We start from the raw sequence: 25399 nt of genomic DNA, 5'->3' as shown, positions 1-25399 counted from the left end.
CAGTTTATTGAATGACAGATTGCATTGAATTGATTCACATAAACTTAGCCAGATTTTGCTGATTGATATTCACCAGGTTGCTTTACCAAAATCTTGTCTTTATTACCTACTTATAAATAAATAGAAAATTGTGTTGCTTGGAATGGTTTCAACACCTTTTGAAATTGTCTTTAAATTTTTATTTAGTGTTACTGTTATTGCAGCTGTTTCATCCAGCTGTTGAGACTTATCAGTCCATCTTTGTAGAGTGTCAGTTTCATATTTTAGGCACTGCTCACTTCTCAAATGATTAAAACACATAAAAATAGTAATCAAATTGAGCTAGTTAGCAAATGCTTATATTTAGGGAAGTATACAAAAGATAGTGGAATAGATTGACAATGTGCTGGAAGATAGAACTATACCCTGGACATTCAAAATCTATACGGCAGTTGTAAGTCAATATGCACAAGAAATTCTCATTCTGCAAAGTCATATTCCCAAGAAAAGTCCCCAGATGTGTCAAAACAGCTGCATCCAAATGGCTGAAAACTAAACTAAAGCTAAATTAACACTTCAAGTGAGTGAACAAAGCATTATAGACATTTTCAAAGTTATCGTATGTAAAGGAATTTCTATCCTATCCTATGCTATCTAAAACAAATTACTATAATTTGTAAGTAAACAATTTTTCAGTACATCAGTAAAAGTAAATTCATCAAATTGGCTATTTGGAGAACTACTGAAATTGGCTATGTGAAAATTGACCAAGTGTCCTCATCTGTACATGTAAAACAACCCTAAATCAGTGGCAGAAGCCGGAATTGAGCCTAAATCTTCTAGTCTGTATTTAATTAGTATTTTTTCTGCTACCTCGCACTTTCTAAATTGGAGACATGAGATAGATGGTGATACAATGCAATGAAAATGATGCAATAATGTTTAAATTATATGAAGACTGATTTCCCTCTTCTAAAAGACATATATGATATACTAATTAGATCCTTTGGAAGGAGATATCAGAATACTAGCTGAAGGGGGTTGGCTAAATCACAAAGTTCTGATATAAAAGTACCAGGATGGACTGATTTAAGTTTCTTTTACTCTGATCTGTTGTTTCTTCTACTCCGAAAGTTGAAACTAAGAGGAATTGTGTGAGTTAAAATGACACACAGAACTAACCTAGGCCACTCCAGTCTCGATTTTTCCCTTTGGTTCCACCAATATGGAAAATGCATGCATTAAAGATTTTTATCTGGGGTACATTTATTCTCTCTATCATCTTTAAAGGGACAGTTACCAGGACATAGATGTGAGCCCCACATTCTAGACATTACCATGTGGTGTTTGGTAAATTTTTTGGATTAAGGAGGGGACTGAGCAACTGATTGATCTTGCCTAGTATTTTTTGTTTGTTTAAAAAAATAGCCATTCCATTTTTTCTTCTGTCTATAAAAGAAGGAAGTCTTTGTGCCACCATTGATTCTATCTATCATTTAAGAGTCAGTATGATAGGACCGGCCGAGTGGCGTGTTGGTTAGGAGTTGGCTTGGGACGCCAGCTCTGAGCAGCAGGGCCCTAGTTCAGATCCCACATGTGGGCCAGTGATGCTGCGCCCTCTACAGCTATGATGGTGAACAATAGCTCAACCTGGAGCTGGGCTGCCGTGAGTCACCGGCGACGGCGTAGGCTGCACCCTTTGCTGCAGTGGGCTGCTGTGCTACGGTGAGTGGCTGGCAGCCGGCGAGAGCAAGAGCCGCTGTGAGCAGCCGTCCAGTGGCCGGCGACCGATCTGCCTTATGCAGGAAGAGCACAATGATAATACCAACATGCGCCAGTGAAGCAACGTCCTCCACAACTACAATGAAGAACAAAAGGACAGCGACTTGTCTGTTCCCCTTCCCCCAATTCCCCAATGCTGTCCCCCCCCCAATTCCCCAGTAAAATCTTTAAAAAAAAAAAGAGTCGGTATGATATAATATTTATACTATAATGGAAAGACTATGGGTTTTAACCTGAATTTTATACATTAAAAAAAAAGATGAATTAATAGATATATGGGGTGGATAGATGGACAGATATATGATAGGGAAAGGATAGCAAAATATTAATGGTAGAATCTGGGTAATGGCTATATGGGTATTTACTACAAAATCCTAAAATCCTTTCAACATTTTTTGTTTGAAAGTTTCCATAATAAATATTGAAAAAAAAAAAACCACTGAAATTTATACCCAGCTATACTATTTAATAGTATTGTGATCTTAGAAAAAGCCCTTAATCTCTGTATCATAGAAATCAGATAGCCTGCTTTGCCTATCTTAAATGTTACAAGGATCAAATAATATAATGTATAGGGAACTAATTTGAAAACTATACCACTCAATAAAAGTGATAAAATGAGTGCTATTATTTCCCCTCTTGGTGAATTCAGTAGCTATCCTTAGTTCAGATCAGTTTGAAGAGAGGAGGAGAATGTTCTACTTGACTTTCTTAGTGAGAAAAAACTCCCACACAGCCTTCAGCTCTCCTGCCAGTGGACAGGTGGGTCTCAGTTTCCTCTGAAGGCCATTGTCTTTATGTTTATAGGGAAGGGGACTGAAGGAACAGCTTAAAAATAAGCATGTAAATAAAGTTGCTTTCTTTTTGCAGGAGGCAGTAGGAGACACGTTAGAAGAACTGTGGATCTCCTACAATTTTATTGAGAAGTTGAAAGGGATCCATGTAATGAAAAAATTGAAGATTCTCTACATGTCTAATAACCTGGTGAAAGACTGGGGTAAGCTGAGGCTCGCTCTTTCCTAACCTACCTCCTCTTTATAGAAAATAGCCCAATAGGAAACAAGATGCAAAATGGGGACATTTATTCCTAAGCACAGAGGGAAATAGCTATAGGAGTTCCTATATTTTAGCTAAACGCGTGAAATTTACATTTCAGTATTTAGAATGATTATAATTGAATAGATCCTGGTACTGTTAATCATGAACAAAATGTAAATTATTGTCCAAAGGCGGAAAGAAATTCGTTTAAGTTTAACAATTCTTGGGCAGAAGATTTATTTGACATCTATATTGCTTTGTTTTTTTATTGTATATTATTCATTCAGCATTTTCTAAAGCCCTATTATGTGCCATGAACTATATGCCAGGCTCTTGAGAAACATAGTTGAATAGGACACTGTCCCTGCCCTTGAGCAGTTCACATCTTAGTGGGGAAGGTTAGTTTATACGCTGATAATTATGAAACTGTGATAAGTTCTGCAGTAGAGGCTCAAACGAGTTGCTTTAAGATAATTCAAAGATGAGGGACTGGGTAGAGACAGAAGCAGTTTAGCTTTAAGCCCATAGCGATGCAGTACAGCATAGTGAAGACCTGTCACCGGAGAATGATTTGTTGTTCTTTTTTACTCTGAACCTAATTTCCTCTTCTTATCCTATCCGTAGGCTAGCGTAAAAGTAGGAGAGGTATGTCTTCTTTTTTCCTCCCTTTCCGTAATGTCTTCAGAGAATGACTTCATATGGTCTAACTTCCTGTATTTCTTTCAAAATCTTAAACAACAAATTGTTCTGAATAGTCACAAACAGTGATATTGGAATTCAACCTCAAAAATGGTAACAGTAAAACTTGCCATTTTAATGTGGAATGTATTCTTTGTACTTGTAGCTGAGTTTGTGAAACTGGCAGAGCTGCCATGCTTGGAAGACCTGGTATTTGTAAGCAATCCCTTGGAAGAGAAACATTCCGCTGAAGGGAATTGGATTGAAGAGGCAACCAAGAGAGTGCCCAAACTGAAAAAGTTGGACGGTGAGTGACTCTGAGCCAGCTTGGAGATGTTTTCTAGGTATAAGAATTGAATTTGTGACATGGAATCATGAAAAGGAGGAAAACTAAAGAAAGTGATAGGTCGTCTCTAATCTGTCCACAGGAAATTTTATGGTCCAGACTTGGGCCAGGGTGAGATGAAAAACTCCTAGGATATTTAGACTGGTATAAGATCACCCCTAAACAAAACGATTATAAGAAAGCTGGTCTTATTCTCAAGTCACAAAGGCATTATTTTGCAGACTAATTAGACATAAATGTTAAGTAGTTGCTTTTTCACAGTTGGATCAAAATTGTAGTGTTCTCTATTCTCCTCCCTGCCAATTTTAGTTTCTGAGTATCAAAGATAGGTATCCACGCCAGTAGATATCCCTGGCTGACTGTATTCAAGTCCCAGTTCTACCACTTATTATCTTTTTTGTCATGTGCTACTTAATCTCACCAAACCTTTTCTTTTGTAATCTAAAAACTGGAAATGATAGCAGTCACAGACCTCTTTGGGTCTTACCCCTTCCCAGTGGTGCTACCAGGAAGCCAGACCAGGATTCTGACTGTTCCAGAACCCACAGATGTCCCTTTTTGCTGTTACCCCAGGAAAATATCTTTTTAGTCTGAGGAGAACCACTATTTTCCTCCCCCCCGTCCCCCCCACCACCACCTTCTTTTCCACATCATTCTGCATCTTCTCACAATCTATCTTCTCAGTGATCTTGTTAGGATTTTCAAAGACAAAAGCCAGTAGGTCTGACAGTCTGTCTCCGATTTCCACACTGTTCCTGAAGCAGTGATGCACAGAGCCGACCAGCCTACCTGATTGAATGGGGCAGCCGCGGGGGTGGGGAGAGAAAATATGTAGAAGAAACAAGTAATATCCAGCTACACGGTGATGATGGTCATCATCCCATATACCAAATGCATATTTTCCTTATTGTCTTCATCGCCATACTCATACTGATATTCACCATCCAAAACAAAAGGATCTAGTTGTCTGTGGTTGAGGCTTCCTTGTTCCTCAGCCCTTCTCTCCCCTCCTCACCACCCCTGCCCTGCCATTCTGTCCTTTCTGTTCCGTGTCTTTCCATCTCTCCTTTACGACCTCTATCTAAAGTTCAGTACTCAACCTCAGCTTACTGTGGCGGTTCTTAAGTGGCACCACATCCCTATGGAGGGATATTTCAGAATCTCTGGGGGAGATTAAAGGAGAGCTATGTAGTTTGAATAAGTTTTACCAATGATTCTGATATGCCTCCTTGGAAGAGCTGTGCTCATCTGTTGAGAAGTAGTGACATAAAAGGCTCTTAAGTAGCTCTTTCCCTACACCAAAAAATGTTGACAGCTTGATTGATTTGTAATTGACATACAATTAACTACACATATTTAAACTGTGTAATTTGATATGTTTTGACATATGTATACACCTTTGAAACCATCACCACAGTTAAGATAGTGAACATATATTATGGTGACTATAGATAACAATACTGTATTGTATACTCGAAAGTTGCTAAGAGAGGAGATCTTAAAAGTTCTAATCCACACACACACACAGGAAACTGTTAGGTGATGGATGTGTTAACCTTATTTTGGTAATTATTTCATAATACATACGTATATCAAATCATCATGTTTATACCTTAAAGTTACACAATGTAATATGTCAATCATATCTTGTAAAGCTGAGGAAAACAAGATAATGAACATATGCATCACCCCCAAAAGTTTCCTTGTGCCTCTTTGTAATCTCTCACTCTGTTCCTTGCCACTGTCCCTCTCAAGGCAATCACCGATCTGTCTTCTGTCTCTATAGATTAGTTTGTATTTTATAGAATTTTGTATAAATGGCATCATGCAGAATGTCCTCTTTTATTTCTCTGGATACGTACCTAGGGGTAAAATGACAAAGATGGTAGATTACCTCTTGTGGGAGCTACAGGAATACTAAGGAAGAGGCAAGCAGGTTTCTGAGATACTGGTAATGTTCCATCTAGTTCCAAATTGGGTGATGGGTATGCAGTCATTGGTTTTGTTACTCTTTAAATTATTTGTATTGTATTTCTATGAATGAATATTTCACTATTAAAAATTAAAATTAAAAAAAAGAGAGGGTAGAGACCTTAGAGTGTTGGACGTCAGCCTTTTTCTGTTCACCTTTAGCTGGATTCTAGAAACCATTTGAAATCATTTGTCTTTACTTCCTTTGGCACTGCACACAGGAAGTGAAGCCCTTCCCTTAAGAATGTGACAGAACCCTCATGTAAACAGACCAAGCCACATCATAGCCTTCTGGACCAAGTAGTACCCTCAGTCCAATCTGAACAGCCCCTAGAAAAACCACGTTGGTCTGTACTAAACCAGTGGGACAAGCCAGAACAGAGATGGCCACAGCTGCTAACTTGCCTGTTTTTGCTCCTCTTCTGTTGCTTATAAAGCAAAACTGATAGATCTTAAAAAGCTAAAATTAAAAAGACAGATAATACCAGATGTTAGTGGGATGTGGAGCAACTAGAACTCTCATCATATGCTGAATGGTAAAGTAACTTGGTATACCCACTGTAGAAAACTGCCATCATCTACAAAAGCTCTGCATACATATCCCTTGTGTCCCAGCAGTTTTTCTCCTAGCCGTATACCCCAAAAGAAAAGGGTATGTATGTTTACCAAAAAACATGTATGAGAACATTCATGACAGCACTGTTTTAATAGCTATAAATTGGAAATAATCCAAATGCCCATCAATAATAGAATAGATAAATAAATTATGATATATTCATACAATGGAATATTAAACAGCAGTGAGAAAGAATAAACTACAACTCCACACAATATGAATGAATCATACAAACACAATGTTGAGCAAAAGAAGCCAGACACAGAGTGCATGCTATACCATTCCATTCATATAAATTTCAACAACAGGCAAAACAACCTATGGTGTTAGATATTAGGATAAATTATATCTTTTGTGGGGAGATAGTGACTGGAAGGGGACCTGAGGAGGTTTTTGGGGCTCTGATAATGTTCTCTTCCTAATCTGGGTGCTGATTACCAGCTATGTTCACTTCGTGTATGTTTATCTGTACACTTTTTGTGTATTTTGTGTACTTTGTATCTATGCTATACTTCAATAAAACATTCACCAGCAACCCCACCCCCCACCCCCAGCAAACTGATCGTGTGGGGAGTATAGAGAGAGAAAACTCTGCTCACTGCCATAAAGAATATAAATGTTCATTTAGGAAGGATCACAGAGAAAGAGGCACTGGAGTTGGTTCTTAATTAAGGGTAGGGTTTAGATGGAAGGAAACTTGGGGAGGGCATTCCAAAAGGGAAAAATTGTTAACCAAGAGTCCAGTGGTAAGAGTGTGCAAGATGAGTTTGGGAGACAGTGAACTGATCAGTTTAGCTGGAGTGGAAGGTGACAGGCTAAAGAGTTAAGTCTGAATAGCTGACCCGGTAAGACTGTGAGCAGGCTTCAAATGCTGGAGCTCAGAAATGGGTGGCCCTTGGCCCGGTGAGAGCCTGCAGATGAGTTTTGTTTTCTGTGCTTTGGTTCTTTTTAGTTTTTCCTCTATTTATTCCCAGTGTTTAATACTTGAGAGAAGAACATAAAAATTCAGATTTCTGGCGATACTGGGATTGCATATTTTATTGTGAAAAATGAATATTTCTTTGTGTTTAACATACAAAGTTTTTAGTATGTATAGGGCTTTATTTTTCTGCCTGGCACCTTTGGGCAGCTTTATTTGCAACTCTGCATTTGGAGAGCCAGATATTCATAAGTACTTATATTAATCCATTTGAGAATTCTCTTGAAAGGCTTTTCTGATCATTTGAAATAGAAGAGATTATTTTATGAAATTATTTTTGTTATGGCACACTTCACAGCGTCTCAGAGCTTTTCAGGTTAACGGGAAATATTTTCATTTAGAATTTTAACAATCCATTGAGAATGACCAGAAATAATTTTCTTTTTCATTTTAGGTACCCCAGTAATTAAAGAGGATGAAGAAGAAGAAAACTAACACCATGTTCTCTGCTGTGTGTTAACTTATTTAAATGTCATAGGAACAATAGATAAGTTTTGTTATAATTATCTATTTTAAAGATTCTGTGTCGGGCGAAAGGTTCTTAAGGTAAAACGAATCTCTGAGTCCTATTTTTTTCTTAACCTATTCAGTGTTTCTCCCCCCAAATGGTAACACCAACCTTATATGTTGTAGTCCTCTTTTTAGACACTATAAATTTTCAATTTTTGTCTTCAGTCCCAGTTATGTACTGTGTAACCTCATCTACTGAAACCTGTATAGACCAATCATTTTTAACAACAAAGGAACAAATGTGGTTCTTTATTCAATTCTTTTAGGCCAGATATTTAAATATATATACTTAACTTTTGAATCTGTAGACCATCTTTCTTGAAGGTCCATTTCCGTATGACTCCGAAGCACAAACATGTCATGCCTTTGGTTCCAAAGGCAGCATGATGACGGGAAGAGTTCCTCTTAGAAATGCAGCAGCAGCTGTAGAACCAAGACTCCAGAGTCATAGTGGAAAAGCTGTGGGGTGGGGGGGAAGGAAAAATTAATATTTTGGAGGCTTTAAGCCCATGTTATGTTTACTCATTTGTTTTTCCAAAAATGTATGCGTTGTTAACTGGAATTTAGGTTGTGTGTACGTGCGTGGCCACTAGAGTCACTACGTGGTTAGTCAGTCATTCCGTGATCCAGGTCAGTGGTTAAAATGGCTGTTATGATTATTCCTTTGATCAATACTGTGGCCGTGTTACTCATGTGAACCTGATCTTAGGCACACTTTTTAGTTTATAGTTCCTTATACAGTAAGTCCCGGACTTACGAACGAGTTCCGATCCAAGAGAACGTTCATAAGTCGGATTCGTTCATAAGTCTGATAAAGTGAGTCTTACACATCTTTGACACAAATATACAATGTAAAGCATAAAAAAACTAAACACACAAAAATACTGTAAATAAACTATTTTTACTTTTACAGTTACCTTAAATGGTGGTACAGCACAGTACAGCAACTGGCATATAGGGGATTGCATGGAGTGAACTGACAAGAAGAGAGTTACTAAGTGGAGGAGGGAGGGTTGGTGGGAGATGGTGGAGCTGCTTTTCCTCTTGCTTCCTGACATCCTGGGCTCTGATTGAGCACTGCACTACTGTACACTATCGCACTGTACAGTGAGCACACAGCAGCACAACTATGACAGTGTCCGGCAGACATGTGAGCTATTTCTGTGATTTGTTCGCAGAATGTTCGAAATGCGAGGTCTGTTCCTATCTGTGAAAGTTCGCAACTTGAATGTTCGTAAGTCAGGGACTTACTGTATAAATAAGTATATATAAGCAGCAGTTATATTTGAATTCCTAGCCTAAATCTTGGCCATTCATATATGTCAAAATTTGCCCTAATAACTTTGGTCTGTTGACCCTTATGTTGGGAGAAGTGATTGTTTTAAGGGTATAGAACTTAAAGACTGGATAATAAATGAAATTTAGTATTTCAAAATATATTTTTAGAAAAGTTCTAAGTTAAACAGCTCTTAAAACGAATTATGTAAGTGGTTGTAGAGAGAAAAGAGATGTGTCATTATCGGATCCCAGGCAAATGCAATTATTTTTGAGGATTGCCTCCTCTGTGAAGCATTTTAGGTGATTTAACCTCAAAATTGCAAAGCTGTTGCTTTGGTTGGAGAGCTTAGAATTTATCATATAAGAAAAAAATTCTTTTTTGAAAATGCAAGATATGGTAGTTAGTAACCAGATGAAGTCCATAGGAGGCCATGACCAAAATCCCTAATAGGTGCAGAAAAGAAGTCAGAGGCCCTCTGCCAAATTGTGCCTAAAGTCCCTCAACCAGAGACTGTTGATTCTCATTTCCCCATTTACTTGTGTAAAATCAGTCAAATAAGGAAGAGCCATTTTTAAAAAGTGATTGTATAAGGAGTGTTGGGTTTCAGAAGTTTTCAGTTATCATTTAAATAGGAATTGTATGATTTCTCATAGTCACTCTGATCAAAAGGGACCACTGCTTTGACAATCAATTCTAAATATACAAACAAAAGGGAAAATTAATTAATCACTTTCTTTTAACTTCCTTTTAGCTCTTCCTTACAATCTGATAGGAAGAAATCTTTACTCTGACTGGCTTATAATTCAAAGCCTTTGGTTATTTCTTTTGTGAACCATAGACAGTAAGCTTTCCCCTTGATGATTTTAAGGCCTAGAAGCTGCAAGGGAAGATGATTTTCTTTACTTATAACATGAACTTCATCTAGTAGACAAGCTTGAAGCCATATTGCTATCTATGGATCTATTTTCTAAAAGTTACTCTGGAAGTGAATATAATAGGGAATGGATGACTTCATATGGATTTTTCTTTTTTTTTATAAAATGGCTTACTTACAGTGTTAGTGTTTTTTGTTTTGTTTTTTTGTGGTTTTTTTTTAATTCTGCAGTATAGAAACTAATTTTTTCTGTTTCTTAATGTCTTTTAATCACTGGTAGTTCTCAGAGATATGTAAGGTGCTTTTTTTGTGTCCATTTCACACAAAATTCACATTCAGTTCCACTCAACAAATATTCGATTGACTTCTATGTATCTTTTTTATGGAATTAAAGCTAGAATCCATGCCATTAGAAAATGGAAGATAGGGTGTATGAAGAAGTTCAGAATATTTTCTCAAACCATTTCTTAAACTATCCTTTGCTACAAATTTAGCTGATATTAAATGCCTTTGGTTTATGCTTCTTGGATTAGATCTTTGACCTACTTGGAATGGCTTCTCTCTGTGCTCCTGGTTTAAAGCATCTTGCCATTTTGGTGGATCATTTAAATTTCTTCTATTCTTGTAATGATGGTAGAGCTCTGGAATCTGTCCAGCATTTTCATCTTTCCACAGGAAATCGGATTTTAGTCTTCCAAGGATTCACCTTTTCTATGTTCCCTAACTCAAAGCTTATGGCTGTGTTACCTGGTCAGGCTTTGAAAGATTTTGTGTTCTCTGTTAATAGGAGTTTGTTCCTTTAAATCAGAGTTTCTCAATCTTGACACTATCAGCATTTGGGGCTCGATAATATTGTGGGGGGCTATCCTGTGTATTATAGGGTGTTCAGCAGCATCTCTGCCTTCTACTTACTAGATGCCAGTAGAACCTTCTCCCCAGTTGTGAGAACCAAAAATGTCTTCGTACATTGCCGTCTGTCCCCTGGCATCATTTGTGGGAACAAATTCGCCCCTAGTTAAGAACCAGTGCTTTATACCTGTATTCCTTTTGTCAAGGGTCCATTTACTAATATTTTCACCCTGTAGCCATGTGCCACCTGAGTTGTATGAGCAAAGGTGATGTATTTAATAATCCTGGATGGAAAGAAATGGTCATTGGTGTTTCCCTCTTTTGTAATGCTCATTTTAGTAATTCTCACATAACATTAGAAACTCAGGGCTGGACAGTTCAACTTACTTTTTTTTTTCAGCTGGGTCTCAATTTTATTTCTTAGCATTTTGCTTATCTTAGGACAGCAATTATTTACCTACCTCTCTTTTACTATCAACAGACTCCAACTTTATCATAGGTTTTGCTTTGCTCTAAAGTTTAACATTTTGAGTCTACTCTAGAAAATGGGTCATCATTCTCTAAGTGTTCATTCATTGTCCAATGCACAGAATTTTGCAGACTGTAGCAGTCATTAAATACAGAGAAATGTTATATAAAATTTGGTAATCATATGTGAAAGTTAGCTGGTATAGACACTAATTTTGGATGTAATTAGAATGTCTGGTTACTGGATCCATTCCACAAATAGAGGTGGTATAAGATAAGATACTTAAATGTGGTTCCTGTTTGGAAAGAGAAATTTTGACTTGAATAGATGCTTCTTCTGCGATGTTTTACCAGTGGTCTGAAACAGAATAAGGATGAATAAGAAATGAATCTTTAAAAAAAAAAATGAATCTTAACCTATTGACTTATTCTCAGAATTGGTGATGTGTAAGTAAAGTTGAAGGTAGTTATTTTTGTGACCCAAAATCTTCCACCTGGATTTTTTAGGACTAAATGGGGAAAGTGTAGGGCCTAGAAAGGTTGGATTTAATCATTAACTTAAAAAAATTGGAGAGAAGTGTCAAAACATCTATCATGAGTAGTTAGTGTCTCTAACCGCAGTCTGTTAGTTCACAAAGATTTTCCACTGTAAGTAGCGGTAAAGGGAGAAAGCTTAACTGCTAAACTGAAACTTATCCTTTACCAGAAATAAATCCCTTTGGCATACATTTTCTTTATTGGGGTTGCTCAATGTGTCTGTAAATAATAAAATATAAAACAAGGTTCAGTATAGCAGAGATGGTGCTTCTGACACAGCTAACTTGACCATATTCCTTTATCTTCACTCTAGCATGAGGGTTTTTGTTTTTGTTTGTTTGTTTTTTGTTAAACCATAAAATAGGTGCAATAAAAAATTTAAGGATATGTTTTTTAAAAATGACTGAACTTCAGAAATCCCACATCTCTATCTCTGTTCCTACTTTTTTATAAACCAGTGACTGCAAAGGAAGAAAACTCAAAGGAAGAACTAGACGGAGTCTTACCTTTATCTGACCTAAGAAAAATTTTCACTTAACACTTGGAGAAGTCATAACTGGATTCTATGTTATGTTTCCCATATTGGGCGGGTTAGGGGGGAACCAGCCAACCAAATTATGATCTGCAAATTTAACAAGGGGGTGGGGGAGAGTAAACTATTTTTCAATAGATTTGCACTTTAAAATTATGAACTGGATGTTGGTGGAAAGCACTCCCAAAGGGCAGGTGGGTAAATACCTTGCCTGAATGTGTATATTAGAGAATCCAACCTCACTCAGCCTTGCTAGTTTTAAACCCACCGGTGAGCAATAGTTGTCTGTTGACGTAATCGGAGTCAGGATTTCCCTATTTCCTTACTTGGTGTCATCTTCCATGTCTACTACATTGACAGTCATCCTTGGGGGGATGTGTCAAGTAGAATCCTGCTACTCAGAATAGAAACTTTGTGAGTTATCTTTCCCACATCTAGATTTTTAAAATTAATTTAGATGTTGGCTAAATTGAGTTGTGGCTAATGTTAGGAGGGTGGAAAGTTCTTTGCTTCTTTGATCAGCAGGGTATCTGCCTGTGAGGTGCTATTGCCTGGAAGGATCAATCCCATCAAAGAACTGGGGAGTTGGTAACTGTAGAGAATATATATATTACTAACTACTTCTCCCAGGGTGTCAGTCGGGATCATGAGTGTCATTCCAGAATCTTTTTGGCTTCTAGAACCAACTCCATCCTGAAGAACATTTTAACATCTATTAATACTTTGGTAATAATCTTTTATATGCAGGAATTTTGTAGCATGTCTTTGTGACTAAACTTATTGTGTTAAATTATTTAGAAATGTTGAGTTTCTGGATATTATTTTGTGAGACTTGTTTTAAAATGGTAATAAATTGTGTCATTTTATAAAAAATATGTCATTTGTATCTTTTTTGGTTACATGACCATTAGTTTTTAGCTAATACAGAGCAACTATGTGACCTTTGAATGATATTCAATTCTGAAGAAATTCAGTCTTTGAATTACATATTCCACAGCTTGTTTGAGAGACACTGACTCATTTCTTTATGCTTTTTTTCCCCATTCATTTACTACTAATGATAATTTCTTCTCCTAGGTTTGTAAGTCTTCCCCAGAAGTTTTCTGGGCACCATTTCAAAATGATTAAGATCCTGGAAAGAGTGCTTCCAGGTACAGCAAGTTACAACTGCACTTCACTATTCCTACTTCTCTTCTCACATCCAGAAATGTATAAAGTTAAGGTTGGCTGATAGGCCCTTGATTTGTGGTCTGTAATAACCTGGTGTTGACCAGCCGCTTTTTGAAACACAAGAAAAAAGAACTGAGCAACAGCAATAACATTACACATTTTCCCAGCACATATTCTGTGCTAAATGTAATTTTGGTCACAGAGTGGGACTGTACTGCAGTTTCTACTTCTTTATTCCACAGTTCTTTGGTTGTAAGGATATGTTTCTTGCTGCTGTCCTTTAAAAAGCAGAAAGATTTTAATTTCTGAGCCTATAAACAGAAAACCTTAATTCCAATCATAAATAGTTCACTATTTTTAGTTCATTGTTTTCTAGAGCAAAGGATAGACATCTAGAGTCCCGACATTGTTTTATACCATATATATTGTATTAGATATTTGTATATGGAGATATATACAATTGTTATAGATAATAAAAGAGGTGATGATCCTCCCTCCTAAAATGCAATCAACTCTGCAGCTATAAAAAGGTATTTCCCTCTGTGCACATGGAAGGATGCCCATAACATACTGGGTGAAAAAAAATGAAGAACCCTTGATTTGTTTTTGTTATGTGTATGTATGTAGGGTGGGAGGGTGTACATATATGTGGTGGCTGGTTGGTGTGTGTGTGTGTGTGTGTGTGTGTGTGTATGTGTGTAGAAATGGGGATGTATGATGGGGTGGGAGACTGCTGCAGTGTGTTGTGGGAGGAGGGAGTATGCTTGTGATGGTGTTGTGGGGAAAGTGGGAGTGCGTGTGAAAATAGGATTGCGAGAGGTGAGGGGAGTGTGCTATACCAAGCATAATGGGGGGTGGGAGTGGAGGGGGAAGTTAGGTGAATGGCGGAGTGTGAATGAGGACACATTTAGAGAAAACGAAAACTTGCCCATCTGTTGTGGGGGTCAAATATGTGGAAGTGTTGAGAGAAGTGTGAGGAACATATATAGGAAGTGAGGACATGAGTGTACAGAAAAATGTTAGAACATATACCAATATTAGCCTTTATAAATAAAAATTTTACCTTATGATTGTTACAATAAGTTAGCTATAATTTTAAAGCCTTGTTACTTAGGGGAAAACCCCACTGAATGCTGTTCATGTAATCACTTCTGGATTTACTAGGATCTCAAAAGATGGACATCTTTAGTCACTGAATCTCTGCAGCCAAATAAGCACATTTTTAAGCCTTATTTCCCTTTTTATATCCTCTTGATATGAAATGGCTGCTGTAAAACCGAGACATTCATTTTACACAGGTATGAAGTTGTTATTCCTGCAGCAAAATAGACTTAAACGGGAAGAAAGAGCATTGCTAGATAACCTCCTAAACGCCGTTATAGGATTTCCTAACATTTTATAGTAGGTTAATACTTATATCTATTGAGCCTCCTAACATTTGCCTTGTAGAAAACAAACAAAAATTGAATACATTAAAAGGTACTGCAGGGCCGGCCGAGTGGCGCGATGGTTAAGAACTGGCTTGGGATGCCAGAGGGCCCCGGTTCGGATCCCACATATGAGGGCCAGTGACACTGCCCTCCACAGCTGAGATGCTGAACAACAGCTCAACCTGGAGCTGGGCTGCCATGAGTCGCCAGCGACGGTGTAGGCTGCAGCCCTGCTGCAGTGGGTTGCCACAGGCTACCGTATGTAGCCAGCAGCCAGCGTGAGCGGCCAGCAGCCGCAGTGAGCGGCCCTCCAGAAGCCAGTGACTGATGTGCCTCGCCCAGGAAGAGCGCAATGATGGTGCCAACTTGGGCCAGTGAAGCAACGTCCTCCACAACTAGACTGAAGAACAAAACGACAGCAACTTGTCTGTTCTCCTTCCCCCAATTCCCCAGCACTGTTCCCATCCCAATTCCCCAATAAAAAAAAATCTAAAAAAAAAAAAAAAAGGTACTGCAGCTTGAACTTTCATAGTATTATATAAAGCTTAAAGATAATTGGTTTGGTTTTCTTTTTTAGTGACATGGCGAAGTCTTAGAAAAGAGGATACAGACCTTAATTACACTGAAATTTTTATAAGTCAGAAAAACGAGAAGATAATACAATTTTTAAAATATTTTTATTTGTATACATGTATTTGATAACTTCAAATTTAGAACACTTACAATCTGCATGAATAAGATCTATTCAATGACAAAGATCTGAAATGGAATGGATACTGTAACTGGTTCATATTAACCTCCCCATGCAATTTATATCTGTATCTTGTACAGTAAAAAATTCTAATTTACACACCTCTTATAACCAGTATTTCTAACACCCCATTTTGTAGTCTCAGAAAACTTTTCAATTATAGTGATCCAGATGTTTAAAGATGAAAAATAATTAGCACTGTAAAGTGTAATAATAACATTCTAATTCACATTTTTTCCATTAATATAAATCAGGAACAATTTACAGTAAACACAAAAACCATTCACGATATTAGTAACAACAGTTCATATTTTCACTGAACACTTCTTGTGTGAGCCAGGCTCTGGGCTAAACATCTGAACATGCAATTTCACATTTAAGTACCTCGATGAGAAGTATCACAAGTTCACATGTTTTTCACAAATGATGATGCCATGACAGCTTGCACTGAGCACTTGGGTCCGGCATGTTACCTGGCATTAAGCTCAAACGACTCACTTGTAGCAAGCAGCTCAAGGTGCTCGCTTGCACGAGTTTACTAATGTTAACACGAATACGCAGACCTGACTTCCCCCCAGAAAACAGGACTTTACTAATAGACACATCTATAAGATAGCACAGAGACGACAAAAACAACTGTGATCTAGGTCTGCACAAAAGCAGCTGTGATCCAGGTCTGCACAAAAGCTCGGTTTCCTGGGGCTCAGAAGTGCCCCTCCAGGCCTAACTGCAGGAGGGCGGCCTCAGCCTCCTCTTCCTCCTCCTTGGCCTCCTCCTCGCGGATCTGCACCAGCAACTGAAAGAGGTTCGGGGCTGGCCCTTCCGCAGCGCCGGTCAGCCACAGCTGCCTTCGGATGGCCCCGCTGTGGTTGGCCCCGGCAATGACCTGCTCCAGGCGGGCTTGGTTTACGTTATCTTTATCGATGGCCCCCTTCTCCACCACCTTCTGCAGCAGGGGTTCCAGACGAATGACATAAGCTGATAACTTCTCTCCGGGGTTCTGGTACGTATTCAGAAATCTGACCTGCGCATCCCTAGAGCTCTCGACGCTTCCAAAAACCTGCTCAAGTGCCTTTAGGCATTCGGCGGTGGTGATCGCGGGGTTGTTAGTCTTGAGGATGCGGATGACATCAGCGGCCGGGCCTCTAAGACTCTCCATCAATCTCCGCCTCTTTTCCACATCGGACACCTGCCACTCCTCTATGACTTCATTAGTGTGCTCCAGCCAGGGATCAAAGGTCTCCTCCCCAGGACCCGGGATGTCTCTCCCGGAGAACAGCGTCAGCTTCTTGTACCATATGGACTCAACAAGAGGCTGAATAACATTATCCAAAATATAATTCAGCATTTCTGCTGGCATATCTGGGCCCGGGGCCGGAGCAGGGTTCTGAAACCCAAGGACACGGGCAACATCTTGCACGGTCCACCCCTCTCTCGCTAGGAAAAGGTGCAACCTTTCTAGAAATTCAGCATCGGAAGTCGGGGGCTTAAAGACCACTTTCCAGACCCCTCCTTTACCTGGCATCTCTCTGGGGATGGCCGCGTAATCGACGGCGCCCGTGAGCTCTAACAAGGCTGCTTTCGCATTCTCTTCCCTCCAGAACATCCTCCCAAGCACTCGATAGGGCACCTGGGGCATCGCAGCCTGGAGGGTCTCTTCGATTTCAGCCTCATCACAGTTCACGGGGATCCCCCAGACCAGCAGGGCTCTCTGGGAGTTCACATCCATCCCCCTGCACCAGTCTTCCAACAGCGTCATCGCCATTTTCCCAACTATCAAGAGCCCAATTCTACAAATCGGGTTTAGACGGTGGCTCCCTGGGCTCTGGGGCTTAGGACAACAGCAGACACTCTCCCCGCGCCCAATAAGCGTCGCGCAATCACAATGAGCAAACGACACCAGCGTCCCGCTCTCGTCCTCTCGCTGGCCCCCCGGCCAGTTGGTCGGCGCGTCCCCGGAGCGAAGCCTCTGGAACGGAGCTCCGTCAGTCAAGCGGCTGCAGCCATCTTGCGCCTCAGGTCGGGGTCCGAGGCCCGGGTCCTCCACCTGCGGGTGTCGCGCTGCAGCGCAGGCGGCCTGGAGCCAAGGCGGGCGGCGGAGGCTGAAGCGGTCCGGCTGGAGAGGCCGCCGAGGTGCGGGCGCGGGGGTGTGGCCGCCGGGGCGCCGGGCAGTCGCCGCTGCGGGAGGAGAGCGCGCGGGTGTGCGCCGTCAGAGCCGGGCCTCCGGTCGTCCCAGGAGCGGCAGCTCTGCAGATGAGGGCTCCGCCGCCCCTCGAGAGAGAAACTGTCCTGTGGTCACAGCAGCGGCCGCAGGGCCAGTCCGCGAGCGGCTTCTTCGCGGGAGCAGGGATCCCTCTGAGCGGCGAGGACTGCCGAGGACCGAGGGCACAGGCAGCGGAGGCGCAGGCTGCGGCGGGTTCACGCACAGCTGATGCCCGCGAGTCCCACCCGCAGCCAGCGGGGGCGTTACTGCCGCAGTGGAGGGCAGGGCCGGCCCCGCCAGCGGCTTCCTCCTGCTCCTCCCCCGCAGCCCGGCTAGCTCCAGGGTAGCCATGGCAACGGTGGTCCCGACAACGCGAGATCCGCGCGCTTCGGCTGCCTGTGCGGTCGAGCGGTTGCTATGGTACCAGCCAGGGGCTGCAGGCACTGGTTTCTCCGATGGCGCATTTCCTTTTTAATATTTTCTAGATTCTTTTTCAAAGCACCGTGTTTAAAAGATAGCGATATACTTCTGGAGTGGGCTTAAGATACTGTTGAAAATGCATCCGTCAAAGCAAACTTGTCTACTGGGGTCGCTTGTATAGTCAATGCTACATATGAAAACATCCTCTTCATCCCCGTGGCTTCCCTGTGCCACCTGCTCGCATTTGCACCCTCCATGTTTAATCCCAATGAAACGAAAATGTTGTAAATGTGCCATTTACATGTTGTTGTTGTTTTGTGAGACACTCTAAAATTTTGTAAAAATATCTGTATTAATTCAGTAATTTTTATAGCCAGGAAAACTTTAGTGTGTTTTAATTTCCCGTCCTGGCATCATTGACAATGGGCTGATAAAACAGAATCCTTATGGCTCAAAAATTTCGAGTAATCCTCTGCAAGCAAAACAAGGCCTATTTACGTCAATCCCAGATGGTGAAAATCTCCCCAAAAGAACACAGCATTCAACTCTGAATTTTAAAACCTTATGTAATAAAAGGTTTAAAGATACAGAAGAACATTCAAAAGTAAATAAGTTACATAGGTACATTACAATCACATCAGCAAGATTTTCTTTAGTGTATTAATTTTTTTATATAAAAAGCACACAAAAAATAAAATCTTCCGTATGGTCTATCACAACTGTACAGCAAGAGGTACTATTTATATATATATATGTACACTATTTCAATATGTAACAGTCTTTTTTAAAAAGGGTGCCACAGGCAGCAAACACACAAAAGGCAGTGTCTGTTCAATTTTTTCCCAAAATAAAATGAATATACTTATTTATATGCTATTAAAATATTTGTACAATAATTACAGACTGTCAAGGCTGTTCCTGTGCTCTGTTCCCTCCAACAAGGCCTTCAATTAGAGACAAATGAGGAAAAGGTGAAACAGCTACAAATTGTTAAGAGGCAAATACTAACACAGCACAATATGTGGAGGACATACAATTGTTTTATAAAAATAGGCATACTTCCTGTAAACCTAAGCAATTAGGCTTGCCAGTCTGGTAATAAACACCGTCCAAGAAAAGTAAGCCCCACTAAAAACATTTAAACAGCTGGGGCTTGAGTATGTATTGTATTCCTCCTTCATCTTAACATCTGGCACATGAGAAGAAAGAGGTTAGGTCACTGAGGCAGTTAAATATAGGGGATCCCTTTAGACATAAGCAGCACACCACCTCTGTGCCAGGGGTGGGGGTGGGGTGGCAGAAGGGATGGGTGTGTACATTATCTGTGAGGGAGAGCTGCTGAAGGCATGGAGGGCAGTGCTGAAGCACTGTCTCCTTGGGTGGGTAAGAGACCTCAGAAATGGTCTGGAACACAGGCACTAGGTTAGTTTCATGCCCTTAGCTGAGTGCAGAGGGAAGCTGAGAGATGGCTATGGGAGATGGCGTGGGGAGGACATTATAAAGCTGGAGGTGTTTTGTCATTTAACTTTTTTAAAGCAAAGAGCTCTGAATAGAACAAACAAAAGATGAGCCTAATGTGTTCACAGAGAGAAAGCACCATAAAGGATATACCTATGCCAGCTTCCATGGCTGCATCTACTTAATTGGCAGATTACTTGCCAAAATTGCATCTGCCCTCTAAACATTTTAACTTGCACCCTGCATTCTAGATATAAGTCCATCCTGGAGCATGAACCCTTCTAAAATACGGTGTCTAGTAGGATTAATACAGAGAGGTACCATCTTGATGTTCTCCACCTACATTCGCCTGGTCTGGTCTCCCTTGAGCTTAGAAAAGGAGAATCTCTCTAGACAAAGGAGGTTTCTGTTACATGCCCATAAAGGAGCCTGAAACTAAACACAGTTTAAATAGAAAAAACCTTGGGAAACCTAAGTAGCACTTTGGGGCAAAGCTGCGAAGGCACTCATATTACACAAGTGATTTAGAAGAGAGCCTAAATTTGCTGCCTTTCTGTTTCTGGAGTGTTACCAGATTTTCGCAATCGTGGGGGCACTGAACTTAACAAGCTTATGGAGGAAAGTAACTGAGATGCTGGAAATCTAGGTAGCTGTCCAGGAGTCTGGGGTTAGAATTTTGTTGCTCCCATAGCTGGGGTTCCTGTAGGATCATGTTAATGCATTAAATGAATGCTGAAAGCTGCATCTGATAGTGCAGTTTAGAAACAAAATTCCCTTTCCACTCCCAGCTACCAACATGATGCGTTTAGGCTATCTCAAAAGGAGTAGCAGAATGAGTCCTTTTTGGCTCCTTCCTAACAGGTTGACTTCTCATACACCTACTTGCAGTCACTTAGAAGTTCTTTTACACAACTAAAATTGAGTAGCAAGATCAGAAAAATAACTCAGCCCTCCATGCCAAATATGGCTTCTTCAAGCCAAAAATAAAACCAGAATTCTGGCTTCTAGCCAATCCCCGCAGGCAATTTGAAAGTACAGACAGAGAAGAGGTAGCAACAAGAACTGCCTTTGATCGCCTTTGCTCCTCCTAGTCTCTGTGGCTTTGGTGACACCGTCCACCTTCCCATTCTCTTTCAGTGCTACTATCATCCTATTGGCAAGAACTTTAGAGAAGCAATGTAAGGGACCTTAGGGTCTTGGGAATGGGGGTGGAGGGGAGATGACAAGAAGGTGCCTTGTTTTGGGATAAATGCACTTGGGCCTCTGAAAAGCAGGAGGCCCCTGGTCCCTGAGGATGTTAAAAATTAAATATTAAGAATAAATAAATAGCTCCCCAATGACACAAGGAATGAAGGCTCCTGTCCAATCTGGTTAGGAGACCTCCCCCTCCCAGGGAAGAATCCAGAAATCTCCAGCATGCAGGACTGGGGGACTGGGCTGTGGATATTAGCACGAGACCACGTGGGGTAGGGTTAGGTGGCAGCTGCCAAGGGCAGGACAGAAGCAGGCAGGGAACTTGCACCAAGGTGGGGCAGGCTGGGCCTAGGCTAAGCTACCTTAGCAGCTTCCAGGGCCCAAAAGTATTTGGCAAAAAGGTGGGAAGTAGGAAAGAGCCAAGGCTTATCAAAAGCTCCCTCAGGCCTCGCCCTAGAGCTTCCATCCTCAGTCTAGTTTCCTTACCACCAGTAGGCTGAGAGCATGGACAGGGACATCGGCCCTATCCCCAAACGTCTGAAAAAACTTTCCAGCCCCAGCAGGCTGGTAACAAGCAGCAAAGGGATAGGTACCTGTCCTCAGTCTCCTCCCGCCAGGCATTCTGGTAGCTTCCCTCCCAGGAAGGTGGCCTGAGGCCAGGATCACTGGAGCAGCTCGGGCCTGGACATTGTCACGTACGGGACAACACTGGTGCCAGGCTGAGCTTCCTCAGATATGGCCACCTTAATCCCTCCAAGGGAGTCCCTTTCTTTTTCCAGGGCTTGGGGCAGGGCCTTTGAGGTCCTCTGGGGAGAGTGGATAATGCTGCAAAGGGTGAGCTTGTGCTTGGCTCTCCATGGTAACCAAGGGGAGCAGGGGGAACAAAAAGGGAAGAGACTGCACTGCAACAGGGGTCCCAGTGTAAGAGGCAGCGGTGGCAGCAGCTGGAGCCCCTCCCAGAGGGCAGCCCCAGGGAGCAGGGATTCTCATAGTTCCAGGAAAGCAAGAGGACAACTTCTGACAAACTGAATGCACAGAGAACTGGATCCTGCAGCCCTTAACACTGCTCCTGGGGCCTTTATAAATAAAAGAGCTGTTTATTTTATTGTCTTATTTGTTTTTCAGAGAAAAGTCCATGTGATCTCTCCTCTCCCTCTGGAGGTTCCAGGGCGCTTGCAGGCGTTTCGGCAGGCTGGTGCAAGGAGGGTCAGCCACCCAGGGGGAAGGGCCAGTCCTGGGCCTCCCAGCGGAGCCTTCCTCATCAGCCCCTCTCGCCTGCGCTCTTCTCCTCCCGCAGGGCAGGCTGGTGAGGAGAGGCAGCCGCTGCGGCCGCAGCCGCGGCCTCTTTCTCCCTCTGCCTCAGAGCGGCGGCCTTCTTCTCCTGTTCTGCGTGGCTCTTCATGTGGGCACTGCGGCTCTTCACCTTGTAAAACACCCTGCAGCCGGACAGGAGGGGCTCAAGTAAGAGGTCTGTCCCCACCCACCTGGGACTACCAGGCTAAGGTGTGGGTATATGTACTGGGGGGTCCCTGGCCCTTCCTGACTTGCTGCACACCATGTGGCCTGCCCCCACCCTCCAACGAGGGGCGGATGGGTTCCTATTCAGTGCCACTGTCCCGCTTCTAAAAGCTGCCAAGCGACATCACTGCCCGAGAAAGCCTCTGAGACAATCAGAAGGCAAGGCGAGAGCTCTGACTACCTCCTCCTTCTCCCCATAACGAAGTCCACCCAACCCCCAACCGTGGCCACCCTGCTAGGTCCCGGGGCCATCTTACCTGCCACATTTTTTACAAGGGAAAGTGTTCTCCTGATTTTGGGTCTTATTAAATGTCTCTGCTTTTTTCTTCTTCTCTGCAAAAGGTAGTGCCCTTCGTGACTTCCCTGCTCCCTCCCTTGGCTTCTCTGACGCCTGGCCACCAGCAGACCCAGGGGCATTGGACTCATGGCTTCGGAGGATGAGGATGTCATTGGCCTGGAGAGGATCAAACAAGGAGAAGTTGAGAGATTTGGTGAAGACAGGATCCTGAATTCTGCAATCTCAGGGAACAAAGGACTCCTAAAGGTCATACACTCCTGCCAAACGGTCCCCTAGCATCCTCTTGAATCCTTCCAGTGATGAGGCACTCAGTCCCTTTTTAGCAGCCCATTCCACCTCTATCTTTACAAAGCTGGTACTGTAATCCTGTCGTACAGCCCTAGCTGCCATAGGGCCTCTCAATGCATCTGACAGGGGGGTTTGGTGTCTCAATGAATGGCACGTGTATTCATGTTTTCAGTCATTTAGCCCATTTGTGACTTTATTCATATAAGAGATTCATTTATGAGATTTGTGTGATGTGCTAGGTGCTGGGGATACAGAGGTGACAGACAAGAGCCCCTGCCCTCAGAGAGCTTGCAGTCTAAGTGGAAGGGACAGATGTGCAGGCAGCTAGCTCATGACAACATGAGCCATGCAGGGAAACACCAAGCAGATGCCAGAGAGCAGAGGACACCTGGTGCTGACCTGGAGAAGTGCTGCTCAGGGTGTGCAAACAATGGGCCTCGGGTTAGGGGAGCCCCAGATGGCCATTAGAAGTCATAAGTATAAGCAATGGGTTGACCCTACAAGAATGTGTCCACAAAAGTCGGCAGTACTCGACCAAGTGTACACAAAGCAAAACTCTTACAGAAGGAGCACAGCCAAGACTCAGAAGACAGTAAACAGCTGTGTGCCTACAGTTTGTGGGGGGTTTCCTGCAAGCATAAACGCACAACACCAAAATAAAGAGACTCTCATAGTAGTTCCCCAACAGACCCTTCCCATCCCTACCCTCTCTTGGGAGACCCCTCCCTGACAAGGAACAGCTCTGGCCGGATGTCTTGCTTCTTGGCCTGTGATATGGTGGACAGAGGACTGCGCTAGGAGGTTCTGGGGTGGAACCTCAGGCAAGTCACTTAAGTGTCTCTAAACCCATCTTCCTCCATCTGCAAAGTGGGGGTTAACACTTTCTGGGGTTATTGTGAGGACTTACTGAGATAACGGACAGGAAAGCACTTAGCAGACAACATGCATGAGGGGCCACTGTTGTTATTTCCATGGTCTCAGCTCAGTTTCTGACATTCTTTTCAGGGACACAGCTCTCTTAGGGAAGCCCTGCCTGAGCTACAACTCATGAATCCTTCCCCAATATCACACACACTTCTAGGTTTTCACAAAGCCTTTTCTCCCTGAGTCTCAGATACGGAAGCAGTAGAACATAAAAATTAATAGCAGACTCTAGTCAGGCTGCCTACTAGCTGTCTGATCTTGGGCCTCAATTTCCTCATCTGTAAAATAGGAATAATGGCAATACCCACCACATAGGGTTATGAGGATTAAACGAGTTAAGAGCGTAAGGTACTCAGTACAATTCCTGCTATTATGATGAGGACGATCACAGCCGTGTTCCTGCTCTGTCCTCCCTCCCACACCCTCAGGCCCCGCTCCAGGCCTCCTCCTGGCCCTGGGCTCCCCCAGGGGAGGTCACACTTACCGACTCATTGGCCTGTAGTGTCTGTGTGGCTTTGACAGCCGCTGCCCGCCGGCTTCGCTCTCGCCCCTCTTCCTGCTCCCCCTTCTCCTGGATCTCTGGCACTTCCTCCTCCCCCTCCTTCCTGGTCTCCTTTACTTCCCTCTTGGGCTCCAGCCTCTCTTCACTTGGGGACTCTCTTCTGGGAGGAGGCACCCTGGGGAACTTCTGAGAAGTCTACAGGGGACAAGAATGAGGGCAGTGAGCCTAGAGCTCAGTCATGCAGCCACAGTGCCCCAATTCTGACCCGGCCAGGGCCTCACTTGCCCCTGCTAGTCCTGCTCGCCTGGCCCGGCCCAGCGTGGCCTCCTGTGCTGTGACGCTCTACACCCTCCCTCTGCTAGTCTGCCTGGGAAAGAAGAGAGGCTTGAGCCCTGGGAGCCCTCAGGATGAGGCCAAGCACGTGGGATAGAGCCAGGGCAGGGAGGGAACGCGCCAGTCCCTCCCCAAAGGCCAACTGTCCTCTTGGATATGTTTAAGAGACTCATTCTTGGGCAGGGTGGTCTGGTGGAGCCAGCCAGCAGCCTTTAGCTCCATTCTAAATTATCTTTGTAACGTTCTCTGTATCTCCTCCCCCTTCCCATCTGCAAAATAGGGACCAAATCACGCCCTGTCTCAGACCATGTCACCAAGTGTGGACTTGTAACCCCAAGATGATGTTAGGTGGATACATGGAAACAGAATGAAATAACATTCTCTTTTAAATGCTCTTTCAATCTTGATTATGTCAAGGACAAAGTCTTGAGTTGCTATTAATGTGTCTTTTATATTTCTCTAGATTTAAAGA

At 42.5% G+C, this 25399-nt stretch overlaps 3 protein-coding genes across 7 annotated transcripts in view; 1 reads left to right on the top strand and 2 right to left on the bottom strand.

The window, feature by feature from the left end:
• The window catches only part of DNAL1 (dynein axonemal light chain 1), a 36275-nt gene extending 27911 nt beyond the window's left edge, over window positions 1-8364 (top strand). The window contains exons 6-8 of one of the 2 annotated variants that reach the window (XM_019640265.1): window positions 2632-2758; window positions 3644-3784; window positions 7784-8364. In XM_019640265.1, the coding sequence (XP_019495810.1) occupies window positions 2632-2758; window positions 3644-3784; window positions 7784-7824 (309 nt within the window). In that variant the 3' untranslated portion in view covers window positions 7825-8364. The remainder of the gene's footprint in view (window positions 1-2631; window positions 2759-3643; window positions 3785-7783) is intronic. The other variant, XM_019640264.1, reaches the window with a different exon arrangement.
• Window positions 8365-15696: 7332 nt separating this feature from the next.
• Window positions 15697-17813, bottom strand: PNMA1 (PNMA family member 1). The gene has a single exon (XM_019640381.1). It carries the CDS (start codon window positions 17552-17554, stop codon window positions 16493-16495), a length of 1062 nt encoding a protein of 353 aa, XP_019495926.1. The 5' UTR covers window positions 17555-17813; the 3' UTR covers window positions 15697-16492.
• Window positions 17814-18960: 1147 nt separating this feature from the next.
• MIDEAS (mitotic deacetylase associated SANT domain protein) overlaps window positions 18961-25399 on the bottom strand; it is a 68921-nt gene continuing 62482 nt past the window's right edge. For 3 of the 4 annotated variants that reach the window (XM_019640378.1, XM_019640379.1, XM_019640377.1), the window contains 3 exons: window positions 24577-24789; window positions 22840-23036; window positions 18961-22500 (listed from right to left, as the gene is read on the bottom strand). In XM_019640378.1, coding sequence (XP_019495923.1) covers window positions 22326-22500; window positions 22840-23036; window positions 24577-24789 — 585 coding nt within the window. In that variant the 3' untranslated portion in view covers window positions 18961-22325. Of the gene's footprint in view, window positions 22501-22835; window positions 23037-24576; window positions 24790-25399 lie in introns of those variants that run through there. The other variant, XM_019640380.1, reaches the window with a different exon arrangement.

This window comes from Hipposideros armiger, unplaced genomic scaffold (genome assembly GCF_001890085.2).
Source record: "Hipposideros armiger isolate ML-2016 unplaced genomic scaffold, ASM189008v1 scaffold_49, whole genome shotgun sequence".
Classification (NCBI taxonomy): Eukaryota; Metazoa; Chordata; class Mammalia; order Chiroptera; family Hipposideridae; genus Hipposideros; species Hipposideros armiger.
Note: the sequence above shows the minus strand (reverse complement) of the source record. Positions and strands in the feature narration are given on the sequence as shown.